Source organism: Strix uralensis, chromosome 21 (assembly GCF_047716275.1).
Source record: "Strix uralensis isolate ZFMK-TIS-50842 chromosome 21, bStrUra1, whole genome shotgun sequence".
Classification (NCBI taxonomy): domain Eukaryota; kingdom Metazoa; phylum Chordata; class Aves; order Strigiformes; family Strigidae; genus Strix; species Strix uralensis.
The window spans coordinates 2,640,525-2,663,016 of record NC_133992.1 but is presented as its reverse complement, the minus strand read 5'-3'; the positions used below and the strand labels follow the sequence as shown (position 1 = coordinate 2,663,016).

General features: G+C 54.6%; 1 protein-coding gene across 1 annotated transcript in view; it reads right to left on the bottom strand.

Annotated features, from left to right (window-relative positions):
* ARRDC1 (arrestin domain containing 1) overlaps positions 1 to 22,205 on the bottom strand; it is a 39,817-nt gene extending 17,612 nt beyond the window's left edge. The window contains exons 1-2 of the mRNA XM_074891468.1: positions 21,984 to 22,205; positions 4,605 to 4,715 (exon numbers count right to left, since the gene is read on the bottom strand). Of these exons, the coding sequence (XP_074747569.1) occupies positions 4,605 to 4,715; positions 21,984 to 22,101 (229 nt within the window). The 5' untranslated portion in view covers positions 22,102 to 22,205. The remainder of the gene's footprint in view (positions 1 to 4,604; positions 4,716 to 21,983) is intronic.
* Positions 22,206 to 22,492: the final 287 nt, after the last annotated feature.

Here is a 22,492-nt window from a genome sequence, read left to right as displayed (position 1 = left end):
AGCACTTTCCAGCAGCTTTTACATAAAGAGCCCGAGTTCATTGAACTACTGGCCTGTGTGTTATTGCCAACGCTGCGGCACAGGCCCCGCACATCCCCCAGCAGCTCACGGGTGCCCGCTGCCTCCAGTTTGCTGCTCGGCCCTGGCCAGTCCCAGCAAGAGGCTTTCCCAGAGCATGGATGCTGCACTGCTCGAGCGGGGACAAGCACCGCGCCAGCACAGGCACAGCAGGGTCCTCTGCAGCAAAAACACCGGTTACCAACCTGCGGATACTCCAGGGGCAAGGCTGAGCCCTCCACACCCTGGATGCTGCTTCGATAGGGGGTGAGAAGGGAAATTAAGGATGAGGCCAGTGCCTTAAATAAGTGCCATATGCTGTGAAGCAGGCATCTGGGTTATTTCAGGGCCTGCCTCCTTTCTCATACAACACACACCCTTAAAAAAAACCACAACCAAACAGCGTGTAATACAAGCAACAGCTAATGCTACAGAGGACACACTGCCTCCTCACTGACTTCAATGCAAACGTGTGTGGGTGGAGAAGTGCGGAGTTGCTCTTGGATGCTTAAAGAGCAATCCAAACCTCGATAGTTTTGCAAGCCTCCTCTCCCCTTCCCCCCACGTGTCCTCAAAGAGCACAGCTCGCTGTTTTTTAAAGTTACTGCTCAGGATGTGGGAAGGGAGAGCACGAGGCGGGTTGTTTTTCAGGCTGAGCCTGCCTCCCTGCACCGTCCCCCCAGATGCCTGCACTGCTGAGGTCCTGCCGGAACACGAGCCGCTCGCCGGGGACCCACAAGACGGAGACACCTTGGCTGTGCAGCCCTGGGGACACCAGGGATCCTCCCTCAACCCGAGCTGACACTACGAGGCTGGATAAGACCTCTGCGAGAGCGCTGGGGAGGGTGCCAGTGGGGAGCCTGGCATCACCCTCTCCCCCAGGGCACAGCTCCCCCCGTACAGCAGGGACAGGCTGCTCCCCCTTGCTTTGCTTCTATTTTTTGACATACAGGTTCAAGAAGGAGAGGTAACAGCATTGCTGTAAGGGGAGGGGAACTCAGGAACATAAAGAGTCCTCCGAGGCAGAAGCAAATTCCTCCCCTTCCTCCATTCATATTCCATTTGTGCTGCTAGGAGGTGACATCCCCCTTTGTGGATTAGATGCTCCTGCAGCACTGCAGAAAGGCAGCCCCCCCACCTGAACACGGGGCCTCCCACATCCCTGCCCTCCGCCCTCCCTCCTGCTGTTTGCTTTTCAGGGCATGAGAAGGAAGGTGGGCACAGCCAGCCCTCACCTGAAAAACAGGCACGTATTCACCCCAGGGGGTTTCTGCATGTTTTTACGCACGTGACAGGACCATTCCATACACCACCGCAGTACTCGTCCGCAGCCGCAGTAACCTTTGCTCATGGCACTTGCTGCTTTTCGCCTGCGACTGGCCAACACTGGCCAGGGAAGGAGTCACACGCTGGTGGTGCAGGCCGGTGGCCGGGCTGGCCCAGTGCTCCTTTGGGGGTCCTTGCTCGGGAATGCTTCTGACTCCCGTAACTCACCCACACCCTGGGCTCCTGCCATCACCCATCAGAGAGCGTGGCCCAGCTCAACGCCCCATGTCCCAAGAGCACAAGACTGCCTCAGTTTCCCCTCCCAGCCGGGTGTCAGACCTGCAGGAGGCACCCCAGGGAGCACCCACGAGCACTGGGTGTGCCCCCCCAGAGGCAGCTGCACCCCAAACTGCTTTACTGCCAGACCCTGGAGCAGCCCGTCCCTGCCAAACGCTCTTGGCCAGAGTCGCCGGGAAAGGGACAGCTCTGCTCTGAGCAGAGCAGACACCAAGGGACGGCCTGTCTGTCTGAAGCTCCTTCATGCTCCGTTCAGGAAAGGCCGGGGCAGCTGAGAGCTATTCCTGGTGAGCCTAAAAACGCCGTGGCTGAGTCAGCGTTGAGGTCCTGCCCTGCTGCTCGTGTCCACGAGGCCATTGCACGACTCCTTAACAAACCCCCAGCCGCTGCCTCGCTGCAGGGCTGTGCTGTGCCAGGACGCGGTGCTGCCAGCGGCACCATCGAAGGAGGCAGAGACACGGACAGGCAGAGACAGGCACGCGCGGAGGCAGTCACAGAGAAGCAGCCCAGCTTCCCCGCTGCTCCGCTGGCCCGGACATGCATCAATGTCATGGCGAGGGCTGCGACAGCAGACAGTTATCTCGCTTCCCCGCGCCGCAGGCTGGAGCGGCGCCAGCGCCCAGGGCTTTTGTTTCCATATCCGCACAGGCCAGCGCAGCAATTGCAAGGGACAGTTTCAAAGCTGTCTCAGGTCCTGCCCTCTCCCACCCACATCCCATTGCTCACTCCTCTGCATCCTCGGGGCATGGGGCAAACATGGCAAGTCCAGGACAGTAACTCCTGAGCTTGTACCAGTCGGACAAAGAGCAAATGCCCCATGAGCACTGCCCTTGGCTGGGATCCCATGCACAGGGACTGCCCGCCCTCCGTTCTGCGTCCCTGCAGCTGGGAGCCAGAGGCTGAGAGCTCCCAGCGGTTGTGTCCACTTTGACACAAAAAGCAGAAGAGCATAGCTCAGTGACTGTAAGTACCTGGCATGCTGCTCCAGACTGATTGCTGGTAGCTGGGACCAGGCTTTTTCCTGTAATAGCACAGTAGCTTTGCAAGACAGAACAGCAATGGAACCACAACACACCTCAGCTTTTGAGCGCAGGACTCTACAGCGCTACAGGACAGATTCTCCCTTCAATTCATTACACCTCTGACACAAGTCATGCACTACCATTTCTCGCCTTCCTTGCCTGAAGCTGCAGTAGCTCTGGAAGCCTTCAGCTGGCCTCTTTTGTCCCCATCACACTCCAGGCACGCAGCTGGGCAGCTGCCAGCTCCAACACCGGCTCCATCGCAGAGCAAGTAGCCCAGCCCTGCCACCCCAGACCCGGGCAACTGCTCAAGTCTCGGGCTGGCAGAGTCTGCAATACCAGCAGTTGACAGATAGCAGCACTGCACTGAGCAAGGTACAAGAGTCTGGGTCCCAGAAAATTAAGAGCCAAAAAAAGACTAGGGCTTTCCACGAACAGTTTAAGAGCTGGGAAACCAAATTTTGGACGTCTTTGGAATACAGGCCTTCAAAGGGGACATGTCAGAAAGCACGTAGCCATCAATGCATTTTCCTTCCATCCCTCCCAGTCTACACTGGTCCTAGTTGTCAAGGGGATGGCTCCGAAGGGCAATCTCACAAAAACTGACTGCCAAAGCAGGTATCAAATTCTCCCAGGGGCTACAAAACCAACAAACAGCACACCCACCTCTTCCCACTCCTGTCTCCTGGTTGGCTTTTGCCACTGCTCAGCAGCTTCACCAGGACAGAACCAACCACAATATCACAGCTCTCCCTTGAATCATTAAATATTAGAAACAGAAGTTGGAAGGTGCATTTTTTTAGTGCATTTGAAGGTTTAAACCTCTCCAGAAGTCCACAATCGTTCATAGCTTCCAACTCCCAACTCATCTAAGCTCAACAGCCTGCAGCACCTCATAAAGCCTCTGGGATTTTGCTACCCCAACATTCACAGCTGGGCTCTCTGGCTGCGCTCAGTGCCACATCCAAAATCAGGCAGAAACATTCCTCACTGCCCTCCCAGGCAGTTTACCTCCAACTGCAGCCCCTGGGCTATGAGCCAAGCCAAGAGGCGAGCCAGACAGCTGTCTCCCTTCTCTGGGACCAGAGAGCAAGCAGCGCTCTCGCCAGTTGCTGCGTGGATGAGGTCAGTCTCCCCTTGACGCTAAAAGCTCTGCTTGAAAAATTGCTGAGCTAGCAGAAAGTGCCACTTCAGTTTTACCCATTTCCTGTTATAAGATAAAACAGCATCAGAGGGCTGAGCTCCTGCCACCCTGGGCTTTTGCCATGTTACAGTTACAGCTACAGCCACTGCCTTCAGCAGGTGAATACTAGCACATCTTGATTTCAACAGGAGCCAGGGCACAGCATGAATTATTTGTAGTAAGGCTGACCTATTTAACAGCAGAAAGACAGCATTCATTCGAGCCCAGATTCCCCAGAGGCTGCTGGTGTCACTTTACCCCACAGGATAATACAACCCACTGCTATCTCTGGGCATCTTGGCTTGCTGGGGGTGTGGGGGTAATTGTCCTAGGCTGTCCCTGCCATGCTCTCAATGTGACACTTCCACATCCCTTTCCGTGTAAACTACTCCTGGCCTTCAACTGGCTTCTACTGACCAGCTTTGATCAGTGTTTTGTGACCGTCATAGACAACACACATCGGAAGTGGAGCGGAGTGAACCCACAGGGCCTTGAAATGGCAAAGTCGCTGCTGGCAGCTCCATTTCAGGCAGACCAGGGCCAGAGGATGCAAGCAGTGTTTGCAGGGTGGCTGCCAAGTTCTGCAGCTATTCAGGATGCCTCTCTGCACAGCCCCTTCTAAGCTCTTGTAGTCTCTAATATTGGCTCCCATCCTCTGTGCACGGGCCAAGGCAGCCTGTGAAGGGGTATTTCACATCAAGAAGATGCTGAAGTCTTGGTGATACATTTCTGTAGACCATCTCAATCACAGAACTCCACCATGTCTCTGTGGAACTTACCTTTGTCTGCCAGAGACAGCGTGCTGTTAAAGTACTGCTCCTCCACAGTCCATGCTGTGTCATTGATCTTGTTAGACACCCCACAGGTTCCAATGCAGCTCACCTTGATGGCTGTTGAGAGAAAGCACACACATAAGCACTGAGAGAAAGCAAAACCTCATGCTCAGACTCGCTTCATGTACTGTATGTGGACTTGTGCAGGAGCAGTGCCTCATGAAAACACAACAGGGTGGAAAAACAGAGCAAAGGAATCAGGTCATGCTTTCATTTCAGAAATACATTTTGCCCTTACTCTCAGCACTACTGCACACTCCCTGCTACCCCAGTGCTATTCCCAGAAGTCCTCAAGCTGGCCTCCTTGCACTGTGAAAGCCTAAACAGCAGTGATTTCAGCTCCCTGAGAGGTAACTCTCTCTCTAGTTTTCTCCCAAATGAAGCAATATCCCCTCCCAATATGTGCCTCAGCACTCAGGCTGGCAGCAGAGATGTTCTCCAATACGCTCAGGTGTCCCTGTCCAGACAGGGATGAGTGGCCGAGGGCTCTGCTGCCTCCCACCCCACAAGGAGCCAGGCATCCCACCATCCCTGGGAGTAGAGACAGGTCCGACACAAGCCTGTGAGCCAGCTGAACAAGGTGTATAGCCCTGTCTGCAGCAACAGCAGAGTGCTGGACCCCCCAGGGCAGCCTGAATGAGCTCTGCTGCTGATTGAGTTCACAGCCAGCCACCCTCACAGGACACCCCCAGCGCCTGGGAGCCTGCTCCCATGTCCCGGGGTCAGTCTCTGCTTCAAAGGATTGCAGCAGAAGCACTTTGCCCACTAACGCTTGTCCTGGATCAGGACCTCCGATCACCTCGATAAGCATGTTTCTACTCAGCAGCCAGACACCACTTCAAGTGAGTGGGTTCCTCCTGCTAGAGACACAGGGCTCACAGCAAAGCCACACAGCAAGGTCTGGAGGCACTGGAGATGCTATCTGACCCTCCCAAAGCAAGGAGAGTAATTTAAACTGTGTTTGTGCCACGCCTTGGGAAAATTACCCCAGAGCTCACCCTGCAGCACAGCTTCCACAAGAGCTACATGCCTTTCAGAAGAGCTACCCACAAGACATTTTCAGTTAGTCTTGGCCAATTCACAGCAGGTTGAAATCAAGCTCTGATGTCAACACTGGACAGACACAGCCAGACAAACGTGACAGACTGCCCTTGCTGCACAGCAGGAGATGATCTGCGGTGCTACCCTCATGCAGGGAGGATGCAGGCAGACCTATCGCAGCACAAACTGGGCCTTCAGGGTTGTCCCAGCCTGAACATCGCGTCCTGATTCTCACCAGTTTTGCAACAGCTTTAATGGATCCCACAAAAATCCCTCACCAGATTGGCCAGGTGAATAGTTCTGCTGGCAGGAAGGTGGCAGGAACTACCAGACACTTCCTCCATTTCACCCATCTGCTCTCCTGTATTCAAGCCATGTCTCACAGGAAGCATCTCCCTGGGAGGCAGGTGACCAATCTGAGTTGGCTTAAGAGCTCTCCCCCACTACACACACTCCAAAGCTTTCTCAGCCATGCTGATCTCACCACCTCCACCCACCTACCCAAACAATGAGGGCTGCAAGTGATGCTGCTTGCAACCACCTCAAACAGCTCCCCAGAGCACCTGCGTGGCCAGAGTGACCTTGTCCTCCACGCTGACTCAAGACAGGGTGGAAAGAAACCCAAATCCAGCCCTCTCTGCAGGGAAAATGCATAGTTCTTACCCCAGGCCCCTTACCAGTGCTCTGCAACAGGCATGCAGGTGGAATGGGCTCCTCAGGGCTCAACGTCTCTAATCCCACAACAAAGAACACTTCCCCCACCAGATCTGCTACCACACCTTCACAGCCTGATCATGACTTTGAACACCAGAGCCTGTTGCAGGCAAAGTGCTGTTTTATACTCAAGGGCAAAGGATAAGCAGCTCCAGAGGCCAATTCTCATTAACCAAACATAACAGAGCAGCAAGACTGACATGTTAGCTTGGTTGTTTGTGTCTGTGATTTGCACTGGCACTTCCAAGGCAGGGGAAGAACAGGAGAGCATGGCCTGCGATGGGAGCTGCCCACACCACGGCACCCAGCATGCCTGGTTGGAGCAGACACAAGCCCCCTCCCAAAGCAAACCATCACTCCAAACCCCCCTGCACACCCCCGGGTGACATCCAATTCTTTTTTTTGCCAGATGGCAGAGTCAAAACCACGTCAGGGTTTCAGCATCAGAAGGAGCAGTGAGCGGTTTTAGCAGGGTGGCATCCTGCATACCCACACACTGGTTCCAGCTCTCATGCTCCCACCTCGGGCATACCGCCACGTCTCTGGGCTCACGACGAGCCTGTCCCGCTCTGAGTGAGCCCAAATAACTCAGATGGCTTAAGTCAAACCAAGCTCAGACTCAACCACTCCACTCCCACATTTTCACACAGGAGATGCAAGTGAGAAAAGCCCAACAAAGAACCGGAGGACATTCACATCCTTCAGGAGCAACAGCCCCTGAACAGGCTCCCCCTCAGCCTCCCTTCACCACAGAAGTTTATAGATCACCACCATCTGTTGCAACGCCCAGATAAGGGGATGACGGTCTTTAATTCAAGCCTGCTTGCTGCATTGCGGTGCTGAAGCACTCCTGTTCCTGGGAGGCAGGTGGGTGGGCATGTTCAAGCACATACACGTTATGGCCCATCTCCCTTCCCACAGCAGGCAAGAGACTCAGCAACCAAAGGCAGTGGGTTTGCAGCCTGCCAGTCAGAGCCAACCCTTGGCTGGTGGTCCCTGCTGTGATGGTGGACCCCCCCTCACAGCCGACCATTAGGGCTAAAGTCAGACTCTGTCTAGAATTCTCACTGCAGCTAGCTAAGGAGTTCTCCAGAACTCGAAGGCACAGGAGCTGTCAGCTCCAGGGCTTCTCAATTAACCACCGACATCCCAAACTGGCGTGGTTGCAGCCAGCCTGTGCCCACAGAGGGGGGATGGTTCCTGGAGGGAGAGCTCCAGGGCACTCAGGGGTCCCAGTCCTGCGTCCCCACTGAGGGCAGCCCTCTCCAGCCATGTTCCTGACCATCACACACCCTGGGGCTGCCATTCCAGGTGCATGAGGGCAACCGAAGGAGCAGAAAGCAACATTTCAAGCTGAAAAGCTTGAAGACAACTTCACAGCTATGGAGAAACTCTCCCCTTTCCCCTACACTCTCCAAAGCTGCCAGCGTACCGTTACCAGGCACACCAAGTCACTAGACGTAGGACAAGCCTTGGAGCGGTTCAAGTGGTAGAGGATTTGTTATGGAGTATCTTCACCAACCTACTCCAGAAACACGAGCTTCCCCCACCTCACTGGGGGAGCAATGGGGCAGACATCAGCTCTGAGCATACACGTTGCCCCACGGCTGAGAGTGGGCCTGTGGCTGGATATGGGGATCGCATGTCCCAGCTCACCCCCCAGGCTCCTGGAGGATCCAGCAGATCTCCAGGCCCACACAGGGTGGGCGATGCTGGGGGCAGCAGGTCCAGGGCAGCCAGAGAGCCCCCCCATTTCAGCCCCACAGCCACAGAGCAAGCCCCAGCAGGAAAGCCTGGCAGCTGCAGGCTTCTCATTTCCCCCAGGTTATCCAGGGGTTTTCAGAGGCACCCGCGTCAACATGTCAAACCATTTATCTTATTTGTAACCAGGTTTTGGAGCTTCTAACCATGACATCAGCCTCTCCACGGGCATCCCACAGGCAGACCGGGGACTTGCCTGGCTATCACGTACTGACTCCTGCCCACAAACAGGAGGAGGGATGGGGGCAGCTGACAGGCACAACTGGGGCACGTGGTGCTGGGGGCAGCTGCAAGCTAAATACGGCGTCAGCGGGACAGGTCTGGCAAACCAGCACCATCAGAGCTGCTGCAACTGGAGCCACCTGAGGTGCAGAGCTTGTCAGCCTGACTGCCAGGAAGCAAAATACACAGTCTGAGCCTTTCAAGGAAATCTCTGTGCCAAGCTGCAGATAGAGCAAATAAGAATTTTCTACATAGAACAGGAGAGTTCCAGTTACTAGAAACCCTTTAAAATGCCTCTGGAACCCAGTGCTACCAGTGCCCCCACTTACCATGCTCCTGCTCTCTGTTTACCCAGACTGCTTTGAATAAATATAGAAAAAAGAAGTCCAAAACCTGCAAGGGAAGTGGAAGAGTAGCAAGCAGAGAAATGAATTACGAAGCCATGCAGAAGACAAGAGCCCTTCACCCCTGCAGTCCCCCAGGGACTCAGGGAAGCAGGCAGCTTCACGTCCAGGCAGACACATCTTTAGCAATGCGCTACAGCACACGCCAAATGCTGGAAATAAAAGGAGACAACTCAGCCATATCCATCTCTGCATGAAGTAAAAATAGAGATGCCAGGAGCTGGGCACGTCTGCCTTCTTCCAAGGTGATTTAAGGAGAGCAGTCATAGACTTCAAATTACTTTTTCTGGTGACCCCATGAGATATCCTCCTCAGGGGAGCCGGTGTTGCATCTTGGGCAAGGGGAAAGCAGAGGACACACATGGTGAACTTGTGCATGCCTGGATCCAGATAATGGGGGAGGAGAGGGGGAGAAAGCACTGTGAGAGATGAGCGACTCTGCATCAGAGAAGTCTTAATTTCATGGAAACCAGCCACGGGAAGCCAGAGCCCCCTTTCTTCATCCCTCTCCATCAGAGCCGCAGCAGGCAGCTATCACCACATTTTAATTAGATTTCCTCAAGCTGCTGCCCGTACGCCCAGAGCTGCAGGGACCAAGAGCATCCCATGAGCTGGGAACGAGCTGCTTTTCACCCCTGCACACCCCAGGGGACAGAAACAGCCCGGGGAGAAGGAGGCGATGGATCACCCTGAGCCCCGATCACTCCCCGACCGATGGCAGTGGGGACCTGCCCTTGACAGATCGATGGGCTGTCGCAGTGGCAGCAGGAGACCACCTCAGCACACAGCACGACAGCTCCACCTCAGAGCAGAACCTCTGGGTTCAACAAAGATCACAAGTTTTGGTATGCCTTGAGAACTTCTGGCACTGTAAAGCCCCTGCCTTTGGATCTGGATGAAAATGATGGGTTTAGGGTTACCCACACCACCAGCAAAGCAGGACCAGATTGTGCCGGGAAAATGGAAAGCCTGGGAGACAGCAAGACCCACAGACTGAGCAAGTTACTCTCAACCAGTATGTAGAGACTGGGTAATTCATAGAAAAGCTCCATGAAAAGTAGACACTGAGGAAGCTGAGACCCCAAAGAGGGGCAGGCTGAGGTGTTCGTACTGATGGCCTTTACAGAAACACACCAGTACAACCTCAGACACAAAGGGCTCGTGTCCTCTAAGCAGGAAGGCTGGAAGCTCACAAGATATGCTACTCCCTCAGCGTCCTGCCCTCATGCACGAATATACTGAGACACTACTAATTAAACCAACAGCTCCTAATTAATTCTCAGCTGTCCCCATCCTTCTGGGTCCATCCTGTCAGTTCCTGAGACACAAACAGTCTTGGGCATTTCACAAGCCAGTGAGGCAAGAGCAAAGCTTACACCGAATGCTGGAGGCAGTGGCAGGTTTAGTATGGGGTTAAGGATTGTCTGAGGAGGTTTTTATCTTCTTCCTTCCCAAGAGTCCAGCACAGGGGCAGGAGGGGGATTCAACCTCCAATGTGGAAGGAGAGAAATTGTCTAGAAGAGTAGTTCATGCTTTCCATCTCAGCTCAAACCCAAACCTTTAGCCAGGCCTCAGGAGGTGACTTGTCTGGAGCTGACACACATCGAGCAGCACCTCCCACACCAGCAGCAGCCTCTGGCACACAGAAGACTCGGCTGCTGCTCGCTGCGACCCAGGGGGACATCCCACCTCCTGCAGCCTGCCAGCCCATCACACAAGTCACACCCAGTACAGGTCTCTGCTCGGAGGCTGTGGACAGGCTCCCAGTGAAACACTGAGTCGTTGCTACACTTTGCCCCATCTCTGTTCCTGTGCTGCTGCCTGCGGGCAATGCTCCTGCCACACACGAGCCCAGCTGGGGCTCAGGACCACCCTGTAGCCTCCTCTGCAGCAGCACGGGCTTTAGCATCATTTAGCCTCCAGGAGCAAGATCTACTGCTCAGTCATTCCTTCCCCGGGTTGGCACTTGCCCTCTGTACCCTACAAGAGGCTGGACCAGCCAAATACCTCACAGCAGTGGAAGGGACAGTTCCCCTCTTCTGGCCCTGAGCTTCCAGTGTGCCTGTTTTCCCTGGCTGTGGCATCAGGGCTGTATTTGCCTGCTGTCAGGCTAAGGCAGGAGGACCCAGCTGGGTCTCCCGCACAACCTGCAGGAAGCCCAGACTCACCCAACCCAGCCCCACACTGCAGGAGGCCAGACCAGCTCCTCATCACAGCCTGTAGAAACTCCACCTGTAGCAACAACAGGGGAGTGACAGCTCTGCTACACAGACAAAGCCACCTACAGCCATTATTTTGGTTACGCACAAGTTATTTTAGCCAGAGTCCAGCCCTGCACAAGGAGGGGCATGTCCATGAAGGTAGTATCACTGAGGATGGACTCGTTGTAGCAAATACGGAAATCTCCAAAGGGAAACTGGGCAGGTGTATGCCTGTAGAAACACAGAGTAGCAAATCTTCTCTGAGTCCTTTTTCCAGACAGATTGACCCTGTCCCCTCTGCAAGCACTTCCTTCCATCAGGCTGAGAGCAACAAGGTAACCTACATTTTTGAGATGCTCCCCAAAATCAGGGGTCAACGTGCATCCCAAGAGAAGCAGGCAAACTCGTGGGCTCCTGTTTGTTCAAACTCCTGTTCAAACCAAAGGCTTTTCTCCCCTGTAGAGCTGACAGGTTTATTTATAGCATCACAGTGTTTTATCAGCGCGCTGGCTGCCCTCGGAAGAAGAGGGTCATCTCAAACATCTGGAACGAAATCCCCGGTTGAGCACATTTAACAAGCCTGTCTTTGCACATGTCGGGCTGCGGGTGGAAAACTCACTGGTGAACAAGGCCACACGGGCTGCGGGAGGGGGATGACCACATGCCACAAAGTCTGTGCCTCAGATCTGCCAGTCCTGCTGCCAAAGGCAACTGCAGCTCCTTAGCAACAGGCACGAAACGCCACAGCATCCGTGCGCAGGGTCCGACTGATGGGCTGCACCCCCATCCACCCTTCACCCTGATCCCCACCACGCTACTGCTGCCACAACCACCTCACTGCTCACCAAATGTGCTCCAGAAAGGACTTCCCCAGCATCCCCTTTCTCCAAAACTGCCAAAAAAAGGGAGGTGGGGAGGAATGGGGTCACTCTGCCTGCAGAGCCCACAAGGGCAGAGGTGGTTGCACTGTACCAGTAGGGCAGCGCAGAGTCAGTGCCCGGGGGCTGGCAGCGGTGTACAGCCACGCAGCTACCACCGCCTGCGCTGGGCCACCTACCCCGGCCTCCCCGCCGGAGGCACTGGAGCCAGGCTGCCAACCAACACACCCACCAGCTTCCTGCAGGAACAGCCCAGGCTGGGCCTGGAACAGGCAATATCCCTCGATGGTGGCTACAGAGGAAGCGGGGAAGGAGAAAATTGTACCTCTGACCAGTTTTGAGAGCCCAAATTCTGGCCCCATCCTAAACAGATGGCATGGCCCAGCAGAACTGCTCCACGCAATGCCTGCTGCCACACGCGGGGCAGGGGTTGGCGACGCCAGCCCTCGGGTCCTTGTGCAAGGAGAGTGACCGTGCAGCACCACAGCATGCTGAGGGACTGGCATCTTCCTCCCAAGCCAGGGTGGCAGATGCAGACGCCCCTGCGTGCTGGGAACAGCCAGATCAGCCAGCAGTACAGGAGGCACTGCGGGAACTTAAGTATTTGGCAGAGAGGCAGATCTCACAGCTCACTATGAATATCTCCATGCCAGCCACCCACCTCAGCCGCACTGCCAGCATTCACAGCCTCCTCTCCTAATATCCATCCCTCTGAGTATCAGAGGGGAAATGCAGAGAGGTTGCAGAGGAGCAGAAGGCTGGAGGAGATAGCGGCAGTGTTTCATGTGGATCTTCAACCGCTCGGGTGTGTGAAGCCAACTTTCAGTCTCAAGAAATTTCTTTCCTTTCTGGAAAAGGAAAGAAACTCCTTTCCTTTCCTCTGGACAGAAATTCAGAGGGGAGAATTCTGACCTGTTTAGAGACTAGCATGCCTGCCCTCCTTCTAGAGCTATGCTTGAGACTCGCTTCTGTTCGCCCCATCCACGAGAGAGCCCTCTGTGCTTTTACCAGGATGGGACTGAGCTCCAGGCAGGGCTTGCACCAAGAGTCACACGCTGGCTAAGAGCAGCTCGGCTTGTTACCCAGCAGATCTCAGCAAACAACATTGCTTGTGCTCCCTCCTCTTCACCCTCCTTTCTGCACAGAGCTTGGTACAGCCCTGGTGCAGCCCAGCTCATCGTCCCACCGCTGCCCAGCGCTGTTACACCCAGCTCTGCGGGGCTGCAGGCTGCCTGCCAGCACCGGCACCTCCAAGCGGCAGATGCTGCCAGCTTGATACCGAATCATCTTGTATTTAGGATCTCAGTGAGGCCCAGAAGAGTTTTAGTCACGATCCCCTGAGCAAGACAGATTCTAATTTACTGCCATCCTTCTCAGGGGACTTGGGCAACTTAAATTTGCTTTTGTGAGCCCTGAATTTAAGAAAAGCTATGCTCTTCAAAGCAAAACAAGGCTGGACATACATAAGCAGTCAGAGCATCTTAATCTTCAGTGTTTGGCCCCTACAACAAAGGGGAGGGGAATGCAAGTCCCAGATGCCCAACATGCAGCCAGAAAAGTGAAGAACCAGCAGCTCGCCCCAGCTCACAGGAATGCAGATGGACACCAGGACCTGCCAGCACTCCACACTTCAGCCAGCCAGAGACCACAGCCACCCTTCCTTGAGCTGAGCAGCACTGAAACAGAAGAGAGGAACCTTTTTTTTTTATAGCTTGCCCAAACTAAAACGGGTTGCCACCCAGCACTTAGCACTACTTTAGGCCAAAGCAGTTAAGGTATTCCAGTACGCTTGACTTCGCTGTCTAAAAAAGGAAGAACCAGGCAAGAAACCCCAGCGCAGTCTACCACACAGCGCTGCAGGTCCCAGGAGGCATTTGTTGGGTGCTTTGAGACCAGTCAGGTCCATGCTGTAACAAACTGCCCCTTTAAACTCATTAACAAACTCAATTGTTCTTTCCCAGCAAGTGCAAAGCCAGGCACCTTCTCTCACCTTGCTGGCAGAACAAGCTGGCAATTCACCCGACACAAGGAGCAGCCAGGGAGGCCGAGCTCTCTGATGTCCTGGGAACACACCTCTGTTTGCGACCACCGCCAGCTCTGCTGCGTTCTTCCCACACCCTGGAGCAAGTTCAACCAGCTCTCCCCCTCCAGACAGCCCCTCTGCCCCCGCAGCAGGAGCATCACCCCTCTGCACTGGGTGCAAAAGCCACTGCAGGCAGATAAACAGCCGACTGATCAGGTTTCTCTACTTACCACAAAGAGGTTGATTCACCAGAGCCTACTCCCTTTTCAGGCCCTTTCTAAATAAAGGCTTCAAAGAGTTCTGGAAATTCACGCTTAACAGGCTTACTGTAATGCCAGAGCACAAGGGCTCCTGTGGGCCAGACTCTGCTGTGGGACTGAGTCACACTCATTTTCTTCTGAGACTCTCAGATACACTTGTCTAGGAGTTAAGGCTAGAACAAGTCCTGTTGGCTGATGCTCATTTTGGCAGATCCTCACTGCCACCCACAACACAGCCTGACACAGCTCTCCCCGTCTTCTCAGCCATGGCCAGCCCTGCAGATGCAATGCAGATGCTCAGGAGAGGAGGTGATGCTCCTCCATCCCCTCCTGGGGCTCAAGGAATGTTCCTGGGCATGAACTCCCCAGCACCCGCTTCGCATCCTCAGAAAGGAGCATTTGCAAAGTCAGCTCAGTACCATCGGCCAGGAAAAGGCCTGTTACAGGCTGACACCTCCCACCACACGCACCTGGGGCTGAAAGGATTCAGCACTGACGATACTGCCATAACCAGGCGTCCTGAGGGAGCCTCTGCCTCCAAAGCACCAAGAAGGACTAAAGCAACAAGTTCAGGACTGCTCAGCCACCCTGGAAACAACAGTTTTGGTGTGAGGGGTTGGAGCAAGGAGAGGAGACAAGAGCACAGGGGACAAGAAATGGAGCATAACTGCACTAAGGCTCGTCCGCCCTCCCGCTCTGCTCTAGGCGCTGAACTTGCGAGTCAGCAGCTAGAATTTGCTGAGACACCTCCAAATGATTTAGTGCTGCTGCAGCTCCCAAGCACGAGCCCGGAGCCAGCTCACCTCCTCCTAGCAGGGAAGGTTTCAAGTGCCTTTTTTTCTGAAGAGCTTTATTTATAAGCAGTAAAGAAATTCTGCATTTAGCGACTCCTCATTTCGCCCTGGTACCAGCGCAGGCAGGTTCTCTGGCGGGGAGGCAGGAAGGTGCAGCGTGGGACAGAGCGACGGGAGATTCCAGCCACCTCGCCTCACCTGCTCCCCGCTGAAGATTTCACACACCACACTGGGCTCTCAAGCATTGCTTTCGCACATCTTGGTTGTCAAGAAATCCCCCTGCCCCAGCATCTTCGGAGGAAGCAGCCCAAATCCACTTCATTCTGCATAAGAGCTGCTCCTATAATTTTCTTTGATGGCATTCAACGCAAGCAGCTGGATTCTCTATTTATAGCAAGATCATCAGTTTGGAAAGACAACTTATGTTCTTGTTATTACTAGAGCACCAGATAACAAACCCCTACTATGCTAGGAGTGCTACAAGTTGGTAAGACAGTCCTCACGATCAGGCTGGACACCTGCAGAGGTCCAAGCAGACAGAGAACAGCATTTAGGACTGAGCTAAACCCTCGGACCTGACATTCAGTCCTGTGCTGACACTCCCCACCAAGAAGGCACCAACTCATACCCACGCATTGAGCTTTCCTCCCTGGAGATGTTGCCTTCCAAGTCAGTTTTATTCAAGTCTTACTGCAGGGAGCATTTGGGATTCAGGCGGGTGCATTTGGGAAGGACGGACAGCAAGCTGCTGCAGCATTGTTACCTCTGGCCTGAGCTGCTGGAGCCAGAACGACCGAGAACACAGTTCCGTCAGCAAGAACAAAGGATTGGAAGTTATAAGCATTAGCGCTCCAGAAATGATTCATGCTTCTTGGAAACAAGTCTTTTTTGCTACAGATAGCCAATAAGCTCTGGTCTTTAATCAAGATTAAGGTGCTCAGAGGTCAGGGTGTTTTTAAACTAGGTCTACAAATAATTCCAGGCTGGAACTAGCTTGCCACCCTCATCTTGTTGAGAGGGGTCAAAAGTAGCATCCATCCTTACCTCAGGACACCCCCATATCCTCTCCACCGCCATCATCCAGCATCTCAGGGTTCCGATTCAGCCGTGGGAGTTTGCTCAAGCCATTCAATTCAACCACACGGCACTGACCGCCCCTCTGAACACAGCACCTGATGCTGGACAAAGCACTACCCAGCCACAGCTACCCACTTTCTGGTGAAAAGCCTCTACCCACAAGCTTGTTCACAGCAAAACACCCAGCTCACGCTTGACAATGGCACCCCATCAGCTAGTTTTAACTGGCCATCAGTGAGAGTTGGGGGATGTGGAGTTGCTGTTTAAAAGCCACCACAAAGAGACAGAAGCCTGCACATCTTTGTGGTCTGAAGCCATTTCACCTTCTGTTTCAGATCCTGGACACAACCCAGGGACTCGGCACGCATGCAGGCACAACTATGCACAAGGCAAAAATCCGCTGACTGGCAGCAGTCTGGTCCTTTGCTCATTTTCTCCTCTCCTAAGCAGTTTGCACTTCTACATGAGAGATTTGAAGAGCAACAGATTTTAAGAGCAGCACAAAGAGGTAATTAACTTTTCCCAGCAATCCCCGTTGCCTGACTTCAGAGGTCACAACAGTAGCCTAAAGGCTGTAGGTTGGGTATCTCGGCAATCAGCCCTCAAGAAAAGAGGCACCAAACCAAAACCCAGCCCCTTGGTGCTTGCCAGGCTGTTTCAGGAGCAGCTGCCCTGAGCAGGAGGAGGAAAGACTTGCCCAACGCCTGGCAGAGCACCTTTCTCTATGCTTTTGCACAGGTCAGGTCTGCAGCAGCCTCACAGCACAACCCAACCACCCCACTGCCCTTATTCTCTCTGAAGGGCCCAAGCATTCCCTTCTCCAGGCAGCAGAGGATGGTCTGCATGTCCATCCTACTCCCCCTGGCCATGAGAGCCGCTAGCAAGACTTCGCCAAGTCAAGTGACAGCTGTGTCTTCTACAGACGTATTTCTTCCTCTTCTCCGAGGATGACTTTCAGCAGAAGGTATTCCACAACATGCTAGGAGCAGAGCATGCCCGTCCATGCACCCACGCCTCCCCTGGCAGAGGTGCTGGACTGAACCACCACCCTCACCCTCCCTGGCTGCTCCTCCTCCCCCGACTGTGCCTGCGGGGCTGTGCTAGGGATGGGGAGCTGCCTCTGGAGGAGAGCGATGGAAACCCACAGACCTCCTCCTCCCAGCCAGGGAGCCTCCCTGCTGCCTACCTGACTCCAGCCCTGAAAGACAAGCTACATCTCTGCCAGTTCTGCACTGCTCTAGGGAAGGAATAAGCACTCACACCCCATTTGTCACACTTGGAAGCAAATCAAACAGACAGAACTCCGCTCCACTTGTTCTCCCATTTTGTTAAACAAGAGATGGGAGGCCACATCATGTCTCCTCTCCAAGGAAAGCAGCAAGCAGAGTTTTTCAGATGAGCGTAAGTGGCGCGCGGGCAGGGGGAGCAGCGGAGAGAGGCACACACTGCAGCGACAGGAGACACAAAACAATCTCGTGATTAGTTATTGACTCCAGAGGAGCTGAAGCTCTAGCAGCAAGCCAGCCAGGAGAACAAAAATCCCTCTTTTGTTCCACAGCCTCAGACAGACTTGGCCACACAGCTCCCTGCTGTCTCACTCCAGACAATGAGAAAAGAAAGTTAATCCACTTCTCTTATAGCAGGAGCCGTCCAGCCTGCCGGAGCGATGCTGCAGAACGATATATGAGCATTCCTGAGCATCAGTGCCAGCCTCGCCTCGTCCTGGCACCCACTGCTGCTAGCGGATGCCAGACAGCTCGAGGACCTCACCGGGCACTGCCGGTATCACCAGAGATAGCGACAGCTTTGGATCCTCTCCTGCCTTCCAAACCCACCAGGCCCTTGCTCAGCTCTGCACTGCAGGCACCGCACTCCCTGCCATGCTGCACCCTGAAGCCAAGACCAGCCGCTGGGTCCCTCCCATCCTGATCACGTACAGGTGACCTATGCTGCCAAGCCCAGAGATTTCAAATCCACCTTTACAGAAGACAAGCTTCTGACTCAGGATAGAGCAAGCTTCAAAGCACTAACCAGGGACTGAATTCATCCTTTCACCATCACTTTCTCAAGCAGCTCAAACACAATCTTTCTGCAGGAACAGTATTTATGAGGGGTCAAGTGGTAGAGAGGATCGTGGCCAACAGAGTCTTTCAGTGTCACCTCTTCCCCTCAGGAAGGGCACAGGTTACATGCATGTCAGAGCCACCTTACATGTTAGCCAAACCCAAACTTCTTCCTACTGCCCTTCTAGGGAAGCAGAAGTCATCTTTTACTCTGGACATGACTTAGGATTCAAGTGACCTGCTTTTGAACACCCTTCACCACCAGCTTTCTTGGTTCTCCATATGAGAAGTGAGAATATTTACTACATTTAAGATAGAAAAGGAAATTATGATTCACAGGCTCTCTGCTCTGCAGAAATGGGAATTATGTATGTAGGTACTTTTAGAACATGAACAGACATGGGTACTTGTGTCTGGAGCTTTGTAGTTCAAGGGAGTGATTTTAAAGTCAAGTCATCGCTGCATAAACCTGGACAGCTAAATAACAGAGAATAGCAAAGCGCTGAAATCTGCTCTGGAAAGCACTTGCATTTTTTTTTACTCTTAGTGACCCAGGAGAGAGGGCTGTTATTTTAACATTATACTTCTGCCCACGAGAAGCCTCACTGAATGGCAGGCAGCAGGACTGAAATAATCTGTATGGCCCCTGGAAGCCACAGAGTTGAGAGGAAAGCTCTTCAGCATCCCCGAGCAGCACAAGCCTTTGTTCCAGCACGCTCCTGCCAGCAACCAGGGCTGCCTGCCCTGCTCTGAAGGAACTTATTTCCCTCCTCCCTCCCCCCAAATTAACTCCATCTCCAGCTGTCCCAGCGCCAGTTTCCTGTTAAGATTAATTATTCTTTGTACACCCTGTTTGATGATTTACCCAGAAAGCCAGGCACGATGATTAGGAACTCTGCATTCCCATCAGGGCTCTCCCCTGGGGCTCAGAAGTTTTCAGGGAAGGACCGTCACCCTGGCACAGCCACGGGGAGAAGTGTGCCTCGCCAGAAGGTCTGCGTGGGTCACCAAAGGCCAGTCGTCATTTGTGACGCTGCCACAAGGTCAGCTGAAGAAGATGTGCTACTGAACACCCTTTATTGCTAGTCAGCACGGAAGCCAGCGTAGGTGGGAGCATTTATGATCCCGAAAGGTGTGTCTCCAGTTACGCTTTCCTATGACCCAAGATTTCTACTGCGTTTAGCAAGGCAGAACGAGCTTTGTTTGCTTGTACTGTCCACCTTTCAGAAGGTGCAATTTTCAAGAGCCATAAAATGAGTTACCATGTGAAGTAGTCATCTACAGGCTTGTTTGCATTTGTGATCTCAAAAACCACAACACAGAGAAGCCACCGCACCAGACTGGTCCAGCTCAGGAAATGGAAAGCACCAAGCCTTGGTGCTGTGGGCCAGACCTGCAATGGGCAAGGACTTTGTGTCTTCTCCTGGGAGCTGTTTAATAGCCTGAAAAGCCACAGCTGGTCACAGAAGGTGTAGGTGTATATACTATATAAGACAAGCTGATGCCACCCACCTCTCCCCACACCCCAGCAGAAAGCCACAGCATGTCAGAAGTTGCCTGACCCCTCTGCTGCTGAGCTCAACAGGGCTGACCAGTCCCTTTAAGATCTCTTTCCAGCAGGTAGCTGCCTGCTGTCACACAAAGAAGGAGGTTTCAGCAGCTACATGAGCCTCCTCCTCTGAGGGTGAGGCATTTCCTTCAGCAGAAAGGAGGAGAGGGTACCCATCCGAGAGTTCCCCTGGCCCAACATGGAGGGTTTAAACACCAGAGATCATAAGATACAGAGCAGCAGGGAGGACACAGAGCAAAAAGCCACCTTGTGCTCTGCAGATGTTGGTGTCACATCCCAACATGACTTATTTGGGCAGGTTCAGACACCAGCTATGAAAATTTTCTGCCCCAGCTAGTGAAGCCAATGTGCAGAGACCTCAGCCCAAAACAGCCACCCAGGTCACTTCTACACAGAAGCAGAAGGAACAGGCACACACAGCCCACCTCAGATTTTGTCTAGATGCTTCTGGCAGCTTTCCTAGAGCCCTGCTCAGCTGCCCCAGCTTCTTATCAAAATCCCTCCCACTAGCATCAACCCCCAGATCCAACAACAAAACCCTTCCTGGCTCCAGGACCAGTACTTAACCCAGACACCAAAGTTTCAGAGTCAAAGCCATATGGAAGCAGAAAAAAGGTCTAGAACAGAGACATCCTCCTTCCCCACAACAACCAGCTGCAGCACACTGGGAATCAAAGGAAAACTGGTGTACAGGAGGATGTGGCAGTTTCTCTCCAATACTGGAGTTGTAGAGGCAACAGCAAGGTGTAACTATGGCCAGGTGGCAATGTGAGGGGCCAGCATAACCGAGCCCTCCGAGGCCAAACGCTCTCATCTCACTCAAGAGGCACCTTCAGGAACAGGGATGGAAGTCAATGGGATGGGATGGGGACAGAAACGACCCACACTTTGTTAGGAACATCTTTGCTGGAAGAAATACATCCGGGAGTGCCCTCCAAGGAGATAAACACTGGATGTGCAACTGTTTTGCTCCGACAGGAGTTAAACAGGCTACAAGACTGTACTCGTCCTAGATACTTTTTTCCTCAGGAAGCTTCCAAAAAAGCTACTGCAGACAACTGGGAGAGGTGCTCACAAAAGCAAGACATAGGCAAGCATAGGCATTACCATCCAGGCTGACATCTCTATTCAAGAGACTTTGCATTTTACATTCTTTGGTCTTTTTTCCCCCCAACAACTTGTTATAAAGGAAGAAGCATGCACACAGGGGAATCAAGCAAGACAACCTCAGGGAAAACAGCAAATCAGTTTGCATTTCCATGGCACCGAGCACAAAACTAACTTGTAAATGCGGATGACTTCTCTAGGGTGGGGGAGCAAGTTCCCAGTTTGGAAGATCCAAGCCCAGTAGCTCCCTTCCCCATCCCTCCACCCCGATGGACTGCACCAGCCACCAACAGGGTCTCGCTTGGAGTAACAGCCACCACACACCCCAGAGACCTCCTGCACCCCGAACGCAGCCGAGACCACCGCTGCCTGCCCGCAGCTGCCTGCCCCGCAGGCGGGCGCTCTCTCCCCCAGCACACACAGGACCACGTACTCAGCCTGGATGTCTCCCGAACTGGTACTTCCACAACTCAAAACGTTCATTCGAGACGCTACGAAACGGTTGCTCGCCGCGGACCGTGCTTGTAAACGGGCGGACACCCCTCCTGCTGCGGCGGGGACATCCCATCGCCTATCTCCTCCCGGCCTCCTCCCATCGCCCTACCATAAAAAATACGCATTTCGGAGCTCCGGCAGCCCCAGGAGCACAAGGGCCCAGTGTTCAGGAGATGCCGACAGCCCAGGGAGCCCGCAGGGCTCCGGGAAAGGCTGGACGCGGGGTCCAGGCTCCCCCGGCCACCTCCCGGTGCCACCGCCCTGGGCACCCGCCAGCTTCGGGGGCTCCTGTGAAACGAGCCCGTGCTGAGGGAGGTGTTCGGGGTTTGGGGGGGGTGGAAGGGGAGGGGGGGGAGGGGGGTTGGTTTGTTTGCTTTTTTATGGGATGGGAGAAAAAAGTAAGAGGAAGCAGAGGAGGAAATAATCCAGCAGGTTGCTCCTACCAGCCCCGCCGCTCCCTTCCCCAGACCGCCTCACCGCAGGAGGGGCAGAACCGAGGGGCGAGCCCCGAAGCACCCGGGCCCGGCTCTTCCCCGCGCCCCGGCACCGGCCCCACGGCGTCCCACGGGCGAGGGGACACCGCGCCCCCCACGGCCCCCGGGGGCAGCCGCACCGCCCCTGGCCCCGCGGGCTGCGGGCACGGCACCGCCGCGGGGGAGGCGGGCAGGGGGCAGCCCCAGCGCGGGAGGAGGCGGCGGGCAGGCCGCGGGCTCACCTCGGTACTGCAGCGAGCCCGAGAGGCGCACGGTGACGGTGCCGGCCAGCGGCTCGCCGGGGCTGTAGACGACGCGGCTCTCGCCCAAGCGGATCTCGAACAGCTGCACCTTCCCCATGGCCGCGCCGTCCCGAACGGCCCGGCCCGGCCCGGCCCGGCCCGCTCCGCCGGCAGCGCTACCTGCCGCGCCGCGCCGGCCCGCGACGTCCCTGCCCCGGCGGGCCGGCTCCGCTCCGCCCCGCCCCTCCCCGCCTCCTCCCGCCCCGGCCCGGCCGCGCTGTGGGGACGCGGCGAGCCCTGAGGGGGTGGGGCTGGGCTGTGGGGGAAGGAGCCGGTGTGGGGCTGAGCTGTGAGGGAAATGGCAGCTTGTGGGTCCAGCCTGTGCTGTGGGGGAAGGAGCTGGCTGTGGGGCTGAGCTGTGAGGGAAATGGCAGCTTGTGGGTCCAGCCTGTGCTGTGGGGGAAGGAGCCGGTGTGGGGCTGAGCTGTGAGGGAAATGGCAGCTTGTGG